Genomic DNA, 14,183 nt, shown 5'->3' with positions numbered 1-14,183 from the left:
TTTACACCAAAATTATTTTTTTCACGTCAAACTCGCTTAAAAAAAAAATACGAAAAAGTTAACAAAGAGCTTTTTCACATTTTCACTAAATTTACCACTTTGCTCCAAATAATAATAGCGAAAAAAATTTTCAAAGCTAAAAGTCATAAACTATAAAACTTAACGCTGTGAAACCCTTTTATTTTTTCATAATCCTCCGATATAGTAATAATTTTTCACCCCTTTTAAAACCGTAACAGCTCTCTTGAAATCAATAAAGTATTTCGTTAGTAAATTTTTTTCCATCACTGTTTCACCACAAACATATTTGTTGTATATTTTTATACTTATATATATATTTATACACATATTTATAGAATAAAGTGTATACATAGCAAATTGGCTGGTACTGCATCACTATTGTGAGAAAATTGATATTACTTTAAGTACCGACCGCGAAACGTTTAAAGCATTATCGAGCACTTTGCGGTGGCTCGTCACTTTGCCTCGCTTTTCGCCTATACGACTCTCCGTACGCGTGCTCTTTCATATGCCATTTCCATTGTGTGTTTTTTTCTTTGTCCTTTTATTTTATTTTATTTTAAAAACTTTTTTTTTTCAATATCGGAATTCTATTATCTGACGTTGACTTTAGAAATATTTATTCCGAACGTTTGAATAGAGCGGTGATAAATATTCCCACCAGAATTGAAAAATTTGCTAAACTTTATAGAAAAAAAAAAAAAAAAAAAAAAACCATTTCATATAATATTCACTCTATATTAAAAACAATTCAATATAGCAAGAATAGCACCCGGTCAAAAAATAAAAATTTTATTTCATCATATCCCACCATATTTTTCACGTTCAAATCAATCGACGCAATTAATTGAAACTCATAAAACAAATTTATATTAAGAAAAAAAAAATAATATTTTTACCACATTTTCGGTTACCGAAAAAAGTTTAACTGAGTAAATAATTATATCTTTACACATCTATAATAAATTTGTCTTAAAATCAAAAATTTATAATTATTGTATTTTGACCCGAGATCTCATACCGAAAATGTGGTGAAAAAATTAATAATAAAAAATTAAAAAGTCCTCAAATCGGATCGGGTACTTGGGCTAAAAATAATAACTATATCTTTAATATATAAAAGTATTATTATTATTATTAAAATAATAATAATAATAAAAATATATAATTAGTGACTGAATTGAGCTCCCTCGGAAATTCTGTATAAAACCGAAAATAATACACTGTTTTAATGGATTAAACTTGTTCATTTTGTGACAATTTTAGCAAACGCTAAGCCATTAACCTTTGACGAGGTGTACAATCAGAGCAGTCCAACTAACTGCACAGTTTACTGTGGTGGTTTAACAAATGGCCTTACAGAGGAGCTGATGCAGAAAACCTTCTCACCATTTGGCTCTATTCAAGAAATTCGGGTCTTCAAGGATAAAGGTTACGCTTTTGTAAGGTGATTATCATTATCTACTAATTTACTAAATCATTTTCATTGCAACGCCTTACATATTATACAATAACATAATTAACTTTTTAAAGTGTTATATAAAAACATCGGCATTGTTTCCTTTTAGTTATTTACCAAGATAAACCCTCTTCAGTGCTTATACATCTGATCTAAATTGTATTAAATTGTAATTCAGCTGAATACAATGTATATATTAACCAGTCAGCTCTTGTTTAACTATCTGTGTTTATTTTAATTACATCGAGTATCACACCATATATTTAAACGAAATTTTAGATCCAGGTACAAGATGCAACATATTTCCTATCAAGCGTGCTAATTAATGTCGATTATTTCAAGTGTTAATTGTACGTTAATTATGTCTATAACTACTCCGACGCTTAATCAAATAAATCATGATTATCATATCGTGAGTAATTACAATTATTGTTTAGCTATCGTGGAATCAATACCGATACTTTATGATAATACTGAAATTAACAGACGTATCAAAGTTTTTTTTTATTTTTATAACTAAAAAATTTATTAAAAAAAAAGAAATTCAACAAAAATAAATTTAAAAAAAATTTTAATGCCAACTCTAAAATTGTTTCTTTAATACAATTACTTTTAACACTGTAAAAAATTTACAAAGTTAATTATTTTAATTTGTTTAATTTTTATTCATTAAAAAATTCACTCAATTTTTTTGCAATGTATAAAAATCCAAATAATCATATTAAATACTTTAGAGAGTTTTTGAATTTAAATTTAAGACAAGAGTTTCGGGTTGTAAATTACTGACTAATGGATACGGTAATGCATTAAATGTGATACATTGCTTGGAACTTTATCTGACCAATGTGTAATTTTTTAAGTTTTTTGAAACTTTACCAAAAAAGTATCTTCTTATTGTTAATGTGCAAAATAGAAAAAGGGAATGGAAGTAGAAGATATGGAGGATAGTTACGAAAAGTTCACCAAACTATTGAGTAACAACTGCTCTAATTTCCGAGAAAAATTATTAGAAGAGATTGATAATTGCCAGCAATCCGTAGTCGATACGTGATTCGTGTTCAGATTTGTAGTGAGTTTTCGAGGGTTTTAAACTTGGAAACTCTTTCCAAGTTTTTCAGTGAATTTTGTATCAAAACCTTGTTTTTTTTGTCTGCTACTGGTTTTGTAGATGAATTGTTTTTATTGGAAAGTTTTTAATTTTTATGAGTGGATAAAAAAGCTTGTAGAATTTAAAAATTTAGTGAGTGTAAATAAATGGAAAAATAAAGACACTTACATTGATCAATGGAGAGACGCTTGGATAACCGCTTAAACGCCGTGGTTGTTTTCTGAAAGAATGAGAACAATTAGATTAGAAACCTTGTAAGTTATGACAGCCGTCTACATTGGAAAAAAAAAAAAAAAAAAAAAAAAAAATATTTGATTCAAGTAAAATATTGTTCTGAAAATTTTACTCTCACTTTAAAGTATTCAGTTCAAATTAATTAATTGTATATTACAACCCAAGGCCAGAAAGTTGGATTTTCAGGCGTATGGGATATCATTATATTAATTAAAAATTAATAAATTAAAAAAAATAAGTTATTTTAAAGTTTACTAAAAAATGCTCTGCATAAGAGTGATAACATACACAAAACTTGTCACTGATATTTAAACTCGTTCTTGTGACAGAATTCATTTTTTAAGTTGATTAAATATTAGTTTATAATTAGTAATTTGCATCATGAGTTGTGCAATAGTGCGAAAATTAGAATATAAACGATAAAATAGACTAATGAAACCGATGTACTAATTAAATTCATACCGTTCTATTCATATCATAATCCCGAGTTGATTTGTTTGAATATTCAAAAACATGTTGATGATTTTGTTCGGGATAATTAAATAACTGAATTGATAATTGTATAAATCAGTTTGTAATAATAGTAACGACTTTTAATCAATTGCTATAGATACAGCCCGCATGTGGGAAATGGAAAATGTCACTCGAATATTTGGTTTGATTGATTATAAATTGTAATAATCTGTATTGTTAAGATAATAAAGCTCAATTTGTTAATTATATTTGACAGATGATAGTGGTCGGAGTAATTATCATTATCACTCATATAATATCACTGGATTAAAAAATTTTCTTCAACGTATAGACACTAAAGATCGATCAAATGATTGTCAGAAAAACCTAAAATTTCAAACGTTAAATTAAAATTCTCCCTCAAAGTTCCATTGAAACTCCCAAAAGTTAACTTCAACTTCAGGTAGTTCAAAATCTCAAACTCTCTAAAGCAAGTGGCTATAATATGGCAATTTCAAAATAACCCGAGGCTTGTAAACTATTAAGACGAATCGAGTAAAATTGAGTTTCAGTGATTATCAATCAGCTGTAATGAACTGACGTCAAACAGATCAATAAGGACTTGAAAGTTTGTAAAAATACTTTGAATAGTTTTAAAACAAAAGTTAGTCTCTTAACAGAGGCCGTCATTATATAGTAGCTCTCAATAAAAATTACTCGATCAATCGGGAAGTAATTAATGCACCGAGCACCGATCGTTTAATTAATAATAATAATAATCATCATCATCAGAATCACTATCAATCAACATGAAATGATTATAAAATAATTAGCCCATCAAGTACTCGATTATTAACTGATCGATATTCAAACGTTTATAAAATCAATAGACCGAATTAAATAAAATGTTCACAATAGTTTTAGTTTATATAACATTATTATTCTGGAAAAGGCGGTGTTGCTATTCGGAAAAATGTTTTGTTGTTAAAAACAGCTCAACAGTTTAATCTAAATGTTAATTTTTTGTTTTCTTTATTTGCGAGCAGCGGAACGTAATTTAGGTGGTTATTTTTTTGTTTTAAAAATAAAAATAAAATATAAAAACAGTGAAGGGCAGTTAATATTAAATTGTATAAAAGAATTGTATAAAAGTGATTGATTTTTTGTTCCAGATTCTCCACGAAAGAATCAGCAACACACGCAATCGTTGCGGTTCACAACGCGGATATCAACGGGCAGACTGTTAAGTGCAGTTGGGGCAAAGAGAGCGGGGATCCAAACAACGCTCAGCAAACCGGACAGGTAAATATTACAGTAGCATTTGATTTTAGATCGCTATTACACATATACTCATACCTACATAGATTTTATATTATATATAAATGTATGTGGATGTGTACGTGTATATGTATGTATAAAAACACCCTGTTTGTGCATTCCATTCCATTTGAAACATGAATATGAATATATATCCCCTATTTATATATTCATGTGTATGTAAGCCGGAGATAAATAAATTTATGTATAAATATTTATAAATTAATTGCAACTATATATATTCAATGCTTCCATTTACTTTTATGTCTGCTATTACTGCTAATAACAAGTTTTTCTTTTATAAAACTTTTATTATTATTATTATTATTGTCATTATTTGAAAAAAAAAAATTTTTAAATTAAATGTAGAATTATTTTCTAATCCAAAAAAATGGCTATAACTCCTGAAATATCAAATTTATTGAAAAATCATAAGAGACCAAAATTGTAGCTTATAAAATTTTCTACAAAAAACGTTTGTATACTATAGAGCTAACTCCAGTGTTTTAGGAGATACAGTATTTTAAGTAGCGTTCATTATTTAATCACCAAATTGAAGTGACCATAATTCTTAAAATATTGATTGAAGAGAAAAATATTGTTATGATGGTTATTATTATTATTATTAAAAATGATTAATGATAAATGTTTCTGGGAATGAAAGTTTAGTTTCAGTGACTTGATTAATTTTCTAACAGCTTTTTGTATCATTTTTCTCCAGAAACTTGTCAGGTGGCGTAAGATCATTTTTAAAGAATTAGTAATTCAATTAAAAATTATTTTGTCTCGCACTAATAACTCTTTAAAAAGAAAAATAATTGTTTTCTTCATTTTTTCATACCTTCAAATAAAGTTTAAATACTCAAGGCTTGAAAGGGTTTGGATTAAAAATTAGTAAAAAAAAATTTTTCAATTTGTAAAATTTTTTAAATAAATTTTAAATCAGAAAAAAAATTTTCAAATAATTTAATCGTTAAAGACTGATAAAAAGAACCTTTTTTATAATCTGTTTAAGATAATAAAAGACTTAGTATAATTTATCCGTAAGAAATGAAATAACTTGAAACGAAAAAAAATAGATTTAAAATCTCGTAAGTTGGTAACTTTAAAAGCAGGAAGTTAAAACCGTATAATCTCAATATCGATGGCCTAATTACTAAGCCAATACCAAATGACTCCGATAGAATGGCATACAAAGGTATTGGGGGTTTCGCTAATTAGGCCATCGATATTCAAAAGTTAAGTAATGAGAAGTAGAATTGCTATAGAATAATTGCTGATGCTCGATTGTGATTGTGATTGTGATTGTGATTGTGATTGCTCTAATGTATTTATTTCTATTCCACACTCAGACACAGACACACAGACACACTCACAAGCTCATTAATGTATATGTATATTCCTCCACAATCATATTAACTAATAAAATATCATTTACATATACACAGGCGCTTTCCTCGACAACATATCCATATTATGCAGCGGCTGCGGCTGCGGCTGCCGCTGCCGCCGCGGGTGTGGGAAGTGTCGGGAACGTTGGTGGTGTAGGAGGCACAGGTCAACTGGGGTATTGGTATCCACCACAATCTTATCCGACAACGGCGGCAACTCAGATGCAAGCCGGTGGATTCCTCCAGGGTATGCAGGGCTACACTTACGGTCAATTTGCTGGTTATCAACAGGCTCAGTACATGGGGTACGAATTATTCATATTTTGTATTTAAACTTGTTTTGTTTTTAATTACTGTTTTTACGTGTAAACCTAAAAAATTCCAGTAAAAAAAATTAACTAAATTAAATTTCAATTAACTGAAACAAGTTTCGTAGGTCAAATTACTAAAAAATTCTTCAAATAATTTATTTAAAGTTTAACTCTGTAAATATTAATTATATTTTTCCAAAAAATTTGACTTTAGAAAATTGAACCGAATTTTTACAATGATTATTTTTTTTTTTGTTTTAAAATTTTGTTGATAAATCTTGATGAAAAAAATTAAAAATAATAAATTATCAACATTACTTCCTTTAATTAAATAAAATTAATTATTTTAATGTTTTAATTTTTATAATTTTTTAACGAATAAATTATTGTAGAGAAAATTTATTTAAAAATACTCCTTGCAGAAATTAAAAAAAAAATATTAATGCAATTTTTTTAAAATATTAAAAATTATTTGTTGTATGAAACTACTATTTTTAATTGTTATTCAATAAAAAACAATAAAGAATTTACTCCTCGGAGATTTCTTCTTTAATAATCAAAGTGAAATTTTCTCGGGATTAATTTAATTAAAAATCATTCACTAGATGATACTAGAAGATATTTATTATAACTTAAAAATTGTTGACTTCTATATTGATTTTTTTTTTTACGTAGAAAGAAAATAAAATGTTAAAAAATTGGATTTCAGAATGGGGATGGGCGTACACGCGGCAGGTACTGCACCTGGATGGGGCCAAGGTTTACCTGGTGGACCTCAACTACCACCTCATCACGCTACAACGGTGACGGCACCCCCAGGAGTGCAGGCTGCACCTCCACCTCAACCTCCACCCGCACAAATGATGGCCTATCCTATGCAACAATTCCAGGTAAATCAACTCGTTATTTCACAAGTTTTCTCCTCATTTCGTTCCATTTTGAATTATTTGAAATATTTATATAGATTAATTAAACACTGAAAAAAAAAGCAAGTTGATACTAGAGAAATATTTCAATTATTTTGAAAAAAACTATAATTATCTTGAACATGAAAAGATCGAAGTATGTCCGAGAGCTACCAACGACAGCCTGTAACAATTAAATAAATTAGTTAGGTTTGATTTTATTCAAAAATCATAAAAAAAGTTGTAAACAAATCTTGAACAAAAAAAAAGATTCGAATCCCATCTTACGTATTTTTTATTTAAAAATTTTTAAGATCTAAATTTATTATTTTTCTTTGCTGTTAAGAATTTTATGTTTTTGGTTCAAGTAAAAGTTTCTTCATCCAAGCGTATCTTTGATCAAGAAAAAGAAACTTTTGGGTAAAATATAGTTTTTCTCTCATAAAATAAAATCATGTTGAAATGCTAGAAGTTGACTAGTAAACATGTATCGTATACATATTTTATGTAGATTGTATATTTTCTATTTGATTTAATATATTTATTATACATTTTTTATATCTCAACATATATTTAAAAAAAAAAACATTTTTCTAATGGGAATATAATTTTTTTATCTTAGCTCTTTATTTTTTTAATTCTGTTCGTGAAATTTTTGTATTAATTCAAGTTTAATATCTTAAAACAAAAGTGAAATTTTTAAAAAAATATTTCTCTTGAATCAACTATTTTTTTTTTCAGTGTGTATACCTTAACTGGTGTGCGAATTAAAAAAAAAACAAAAAAAAAAAACTATTGGTTATTGCCAACAATCTTACGGACATTAATAAATCAAGCTGTTGTAATTTTAAGTGGTTTTTAATTAAATTTCTTTTATTTTATTTGCTCAACTCGGGTTCAGAGGTTGGGAGCGTTGAGAAAGGTTAATTAATGTCCTGGTTCTGGTAATAATAACCGAGAATTTTTTACATTATTTTTAATGTGACTTAAAAATATCTAGAATGGTTGAATGTTTTATTTTCACCGTACAAATATTGTTTTAATGTTTTTAAAAATAACCCGCTATTTTTATTAGTAATTAAACTCTATTTTAGAATTCTACCGTAAGAGATATCTATATTTTAATAATGGTGATAAAAGAAAATAATTACACAAAGCTATGAATTTATCTAGTGGCATATGCTCAGCTCGAGAAAACTGGTTAATATGAACAGAAAATATTAAACTTTAAACAGAGCAATCTAACCTCCTGATAAAATGAGTTTAGAACTCACGTGAACTTTGTTTAAACTTTTAAATTAGCATACCAAAAATTATTAATAAAGAAAACTCATTACCAACATAAATATACCAACCACAGTAGTACTATTTTTAAAAGTCCATTAAATACTTTACTTCGAGAATAAAGAATAGACACAAGCTGAGAATTTCATGGTAATTATTATTGTCGATAATTTGTTTTTCTTTTTTTTTATCTTTTTTTATCTTAAGTTTTTCAATTAACCGTTGTCATTTCTGGGTCCAATTCAGAAGAAAAAAGTTAGTTGAACGTACACTGTCAAAAAATTGCGGAGTGGATGATTTTTAATTTATTTAATTCACTCCAAGAAGGAATTTATTTATACTACTAGCAGCCTGCAGTCACTATGTGACTGCCGAGAATCGCGAGTTATAATAATTAAAATTTTTCTTAATTACTTATTGAGTTTTGTTAAAGCTTACTGTATTTTCTTAAATATTGAGATTTTTTAAGATTTAAGCTCATCCCGACGTTACAATCATCAAGAGCTTTCATTTGAGTACCCACATGCATTTTAATATATTTTTCATATATACATATATATAAATATATAAATATACAAAATATATGAAAAATTGATGTGGGTACTCAAAGTAAAGGTCTCGATGAGTTTAATCTCTTAATAATATAGATTAATTTCAAAAATGCTCCGCAGAATAAATTCTTAATTTGTTTATCGAATAAAAATAAAAAAATAATTGTTATACATTCGAAAATTACATTATGCGTATTTAGAATTTTAAAAATTAATATAACCACTTTTCTAAGTTTGATAGAATCAAAAATTCACTCCCGATTTTTTACAGTGTATGATAACTATTCAGAGATTATGCAACCTAAATTAAAAAATTTTGTCCGTCGAAACTATTAATAAATTTGACTAAAATGTTATTTTCCACAAAAAATTTCAATCCTTCAATTCTTTTGATTAAAAATATCACTTGATTGAAATTTCCAAAAAAATAAAAAACTAAAAAAACAATTAATGCTCACTCTTTTATTTTTCAATCAGATGGTCCTGGCTCACTCGGAACTGTAGTTTAATTTCAAGTAAAAAAATAATCTCCGCGAGCAAAAAGATAAGGCAAGTTGCCAAAAAAATTATTCGCCAAAGTTCTGGAAACGTAAAGGTTTATAAAATCGATTCAACTGTTCACGAAGGATTTAAACCGGTTGAAGGATTCAGAATTGTTAAATCGTGCTATTTAATTCAATTATATAATGAAAAAAAAAAAAAAAATTACCATAAAATTATCAGCATGTAATAATGACCTGTTAACAGTACGATCATGAAAAAAAATTAAAACAACTGAATTATCGTTTGTATGTTCAAATGGTAAAGTGTGTTCTTGGTTGCGGTTCAGCTAGCGGATGAGGATTGGCTGACACCTAGTCTTCTAGTGTGATGGTAAAGAAGCATCCAAGCAATTCACCAACAGGAGCAACAATCACCTATAGCAACAACTATCCTCTTACCACTAGCATCGTCTGCATCAAAAGCACAACAATAAGAACACCATGATCAGCTAAAATTTATGGGATGTAACAGTATCTGTATCTATCAGTATCGGTTAACAATTACTCAGTTATTACCAACGACCGCTAATTAAAATAAAAAATAACAATTATTACCAATATTCCATATGCCATATGACATACCAATAGCTAAAATCTAAAACTGCTGTGCGTTGTTTTAATAAATTTAAAAATTATATTAAGGGGGATAGCCACTGTGACGCTGGAAAAAATAGGCAATTTTCGGGAATTTTTTTTACTAGGATAATAAAGGAATTTGGGGATCGGGTTTTTTTTGTTTTATAAAGTATATGTTGAGGATAATTCTCCTAAATTTTTATTCAAAAATATTTTGTTATCACAAAGTTATAAACATTTTTGTAGAGCACCAAAAAAATTTCCCCCTCCATTGCCGGTACTGTAACTCAAAAACGGATTATCTGAAACAAAAAAACCAAACGGCATTTTAATCTATAGGAATGTCGCTATCGTCGCACGTAGGGGATTTTGAAAATTTTGATTTGAGAAAAAATGGCGCCATATTGAAAATTTTTTCGTCTTTTTCCTCATTTTTTGGACTCAAACAGCCTTAAAAATCTTAAAAATTAAAATTTTCAAAATCCCCTACGTGCGACGATAGCCACTAAGTAGACGAATACGGGGAAACAAAAAAATTGAGAATCGGTTCATATTTACGAAAGTTACAGTACCGGAAAGTTTGAAAAAGTCGTTTTGAGAAAAACGCGAGTAAAGTTTTAAGAAGATTCTCGCAACTTTAAAATCTAGTCTCACAAAATATTCATACTCACATCAAACTATCAAGTCCTGGGCCATATGAGGGTTCTTCCTCCTTATCTTTAGTATTGACCTTGACTTTTTTATTTTTTACTGGCCGTTTCCATGCGGCTTTCAGCAGCTTTAACCCGAGTAGCGTCGCGCTCAGCGCAGTATGAGTAGAGTGTTGGTCCTACTTTAACATCGAGATTCTCTAATATCTTCAGAGTTGCTAGAGCCCCATCATTGAATGTAATTGTTGAAATATATAAAGCTATTTCAACAATAAGGGAACAAGAAGAATTTGTTTTTGGGGCGAGCTGCCACACTAATGCATTGAAGCTTTCATTATTATTTTGTGTAAACCCACCGACACATCGTTCCAATAACTCTGGATTCGATAGATCTTCATAAATCGGTATTAAAGCTTCCGCAATATCTGCAGGAAGTGGTGGTTTTTCAACTAATGAGTCCAAAGTATTTGTTGCCACAGCTTTTTGAAATTGACACCACGAATTTGCACCTTCAGGACAAAGAAAATGCTGCGGATCTTCGGGTGATGAAAACTTGTGATAAAATGTTTGCCAAATAGCATTATACATCTCATCAACATCATTAGAATGACGTCTGATTGCTAAACCATAATACTTTGTAAATTCATTAATTGCTTTGTCCGTTAATCGACCTTTCCCACCTAAACTTTTCTGTGTATTTTCTTCTTTTCCTGTTTTTGTCTTCTTGTTAGTTCGTTGCTTCTTCAAAGCCCTTAGTCGACTGCCCATTCGTTTTTGCACGTGATTAATACATTCCTTTTTTTTTTATCTTCACCATGTCCCCATACGGTTTAGCATCACAAATATTTTTATACGTTTTAGTGTCACCATCACCTATATAGTTTACATACTTAACGTTATGTAATAACTCTGATCGCATAAACATCTCTTTTATTCCATCTACCTCCATTTGTCCAGAAGAATTTTCATGGTTTATTGGACAGTCTAGAGCATGGTCTTGCATAAATTGATCGTATTCAGCTGTTCCTTTTTTGAGCTCATTAGCGCACACATCTTACAATAACTGGATTTCATACTTACATCTACGATTTTGCCAGTGAAGTAACCAATTAGAGAAGATATACCAAATGAAGATTTAAACCCTCTTTTCTTCCAACTACCGTCACCGGAGACAGAAATTCCAGGAATGTCATTGGATTTTAAATGCTTGCAGGTTTCTTGGATTTCTTCTTTAGCAGCTTTTTTCAACACTAAATCACAACAGTTTCTAGCTGCATTTCTGATTTGTGTGACCAGACGATCGTAAAAGCTATGGAACATTGGTCGTGGTAAATCCATGAAAGCACAAAATCTTTCAGCTCCAGATAACCCAATACTAATTATCCGCATTGCAAAGATGAAACGGCGATTAATTTCATACGCATTCTTGATGAGTGGACATGAATTTATCAAAACTGGATCACATTTTTGCAATTCACAACTAGTTTAAAACCTAATCCTCGAATACTTGTCTCAGTAAAGTTTACATCACCACCACACTTTTTACACGATACACAGCCACTTAGTAAATTAAATATCGAAAAAAATTTATAATTTTGTAGCTAATACTCGAATCAATTATACAATCAGATTTTTGTGATAATTTCCTCTTGGAAGCACTATCACGTCGTTGAGAGCCAGTATTTTTTCAGTTTCATATCTGTTGAGCGGTCGATTAAATTTTTCCTGTCGTTTGGCAGTTTTCTTTCGTTTTTAATAACTTTACTTTGTTTACGATCCATTATTTAACAAATTTTTTTGTTAAATAAACAAAAAAAAAAGATCAGAAGATTTAAAAAAATAAGTAAGTAAACAATAACGAGTACACTAAGAAACTCAATAAATTAAAGAACGAGTGTGTATTCATACAAAACAACTAAACTATGAGGTACAGTATCTCAACAATAAGAAAAAATATACGTTAAAAGTCAAATAATTGTAACGGTTGACAATCGTGAGGGAAAACAATCGCCAACCCGTACGAATCAAAGACGGAGCGAGCAGGCGACGTTTTCGTCGAAGCGCCGCGCGTAAAACGGTCAATCGACGTGCTCTTATAAAAATGACTATAACTCGAAAACTATTCGGAATTTTTCTATAAAATTTGAAATACATAATTTTGAATATATAAACTTCAGTTTAATGAAAAAAAAAAAAAAATTTTTTTTCCGAAATTTTACAGTGGCTATCCCCCTTAAAGGAAAAGGGAACAACACTGACCAATTGTTTTGGATTTATTAAAAAAAAAATCACCGTGTCGTAATCAAAATTAAATTTTAATTATCGCCCAGTTATCTGACCCTGTTGTCTACCGCTGCTTTGTTTAAGTAAGTGATATTAAACTAATTTATAACATGATTTATGCATAATATATATATATATAATATATATGTGGATATTTAAATGCATAATAACAACAACCAAAACATGAATTTAGCAATCAATCGTGTACGGGTAATCCATCAATACATTATAAAATTCAATAGATAGATGTGATGCATATATATATATATATATATATATATATATATATATATATATATATATATATATATATATATATATATATATATTATGTATGTATGTATGTATGTATGTATGAATATATATTTATATTTATTGAATCATCCAAAACATATTGAGGATGTCTGTTGTACTTAATAAAATAATCGACGAAGCTGCGTGTAAATTATTTGATCATGATTACTAGTCAATGTGGATTTATATTTACGTGATCATTCACGTTAAATATCTCCATTATTTTTGTATCGGTAGTTTGTACGTCGACAAAATAAAAACCCGATTACAGAATCCTACTATACAGTTTTAAACAAATATAATAATAATAATAATCATAATAATAATAATAATAATAATAATAATAATAATACTTATAAAAAAAATTTTTATTTGAAGAGTGAAGAACCTAGAGAACCTAGTGTGTTAGATAATTATTTGTTTGTTTTAAAAAATTTTTAAAAAAAATAAAATAAAAAATTTGTCATTTGGTGATAATGATAAACTCCCAACAAAGCTGTTTTGGATATTTTAAAATTCCAAAACAATAATAGCGCACAAGTCATCGTTGGAGATTGTTGTATGTAAAATGCGCACTAGGATATTAATAATATTAATATTAATAATAATAATAATTATAATAATAATAATAAATTAATAATAACGATAAATAATAATAATAAATAAAAATAAAAATAATAATAATAAAAAAATGTCCAACCGATGGATATATCGATACATCGAGATGTCAAACCACATATTGTCAAAAAAAAAAAAATAAATAAAAATTATTGACAGTATATAACATTGTTAAACAAACATTTA

General features: G+C 28.4%; 2 protein-coding genes across 4 annotated transcripts in view; one reads left to right on the top strand and one right to left on the bottom strand.

Annotated features, from left to right (window-relative positions):
• The window catches only part of LOC141528481 (cytotoxic granule associated RNA binding protein TIA1-like), a 47,911-nt gene extending 37,910 nt beyond the window's left edge, over positions 1 to 10,001 (top strand). Inside the window, exons 5-9 of one of the 3 annotated variants that reach the window (XM_074244551.1) lie at positions 1,288 to 1,468; positions 4,448 to 4,577; positions 6,041 to 6,288; positions 7,004 to 7,184; positions 9,864 to 10,001. In XM_074244551.1, the coding sequence (XP_074100652.1) occupies positions 1,288 to 1,468; positions 4,448 to 4,577; positions 6,041 to 6,288; positions 7,004 to 7,184; positions 9,864 to 9,905 (782 nt within the window). In that variant the 3' untranslated portion in view covers positions 9,906 to 10,001. Of the gene's footprint in view, positions 1 to 1,287; positions 1,469 to 4,447; positions 4,578 to 6,040; positions 6,289 to 7,003; positions 7,185 to 9,511; positions 9,600 to 9,841 lie in introns of those variants that run through there. The other 2 variants (XM_074244552.1, XM_074244553.1) reach the window with 2 other exon arrangements.
• An 891-nt stretch (positions 10,002 to 10,892) lies between these two features.
• LOC141528404 (uncharacterized) lies at positions 10,893 to 12,264 on the bottom strand. The gene is made up of 2 exons (XM_074244453.1): positions 11,883 to 12,264; positions 10,893 to 11,798 (listed from the first exon to the last, which is right to left on the bottom strand). Exon 2 carries the CDS (start codon positions 11,568 to 11,570, stop codon positions 10,893 to 10,895), a length of 678 nt encoding a protein of 225 aa, XP_074100554.1. The 5' UTR covers positions 11,571 to 11,798; positions 11,883 to 12,264.
• Between the last annotated feature and the right edge of the window lie 1,919 nt (positions 12,265 to 14,183).

The sequence above is a fragment of the Cotesia typhae genome, unplaced genomic scaffold (genome assembly GCF_013202065.1).
Source record: "Cotesia typhae breed Kobodo isofemale line unplaced genomic scaffold, CoteBio_Ctyphae contig_43, whole genome shotgun sequence".
Lineage (NCBI taxonomy): Eukaryota > Metazoa > Arthropoda > Insecta > Hymenoptera > Braconidae > Cotesia > Cotesia typhae.
This window is presented reverse-complemented; position numbering and strand designations above follow the sequence as displayed.

What these genes read in the sequence shown, in the direction of transcription:
- LOC141528404 (XM_074244453.1), bottom strand. Translation starts at nt 11,570, where the DNA reads ATGGGCAGTCGACTAAGGGCTTTGAAGAAGCAACGAACTAACAAGAAG.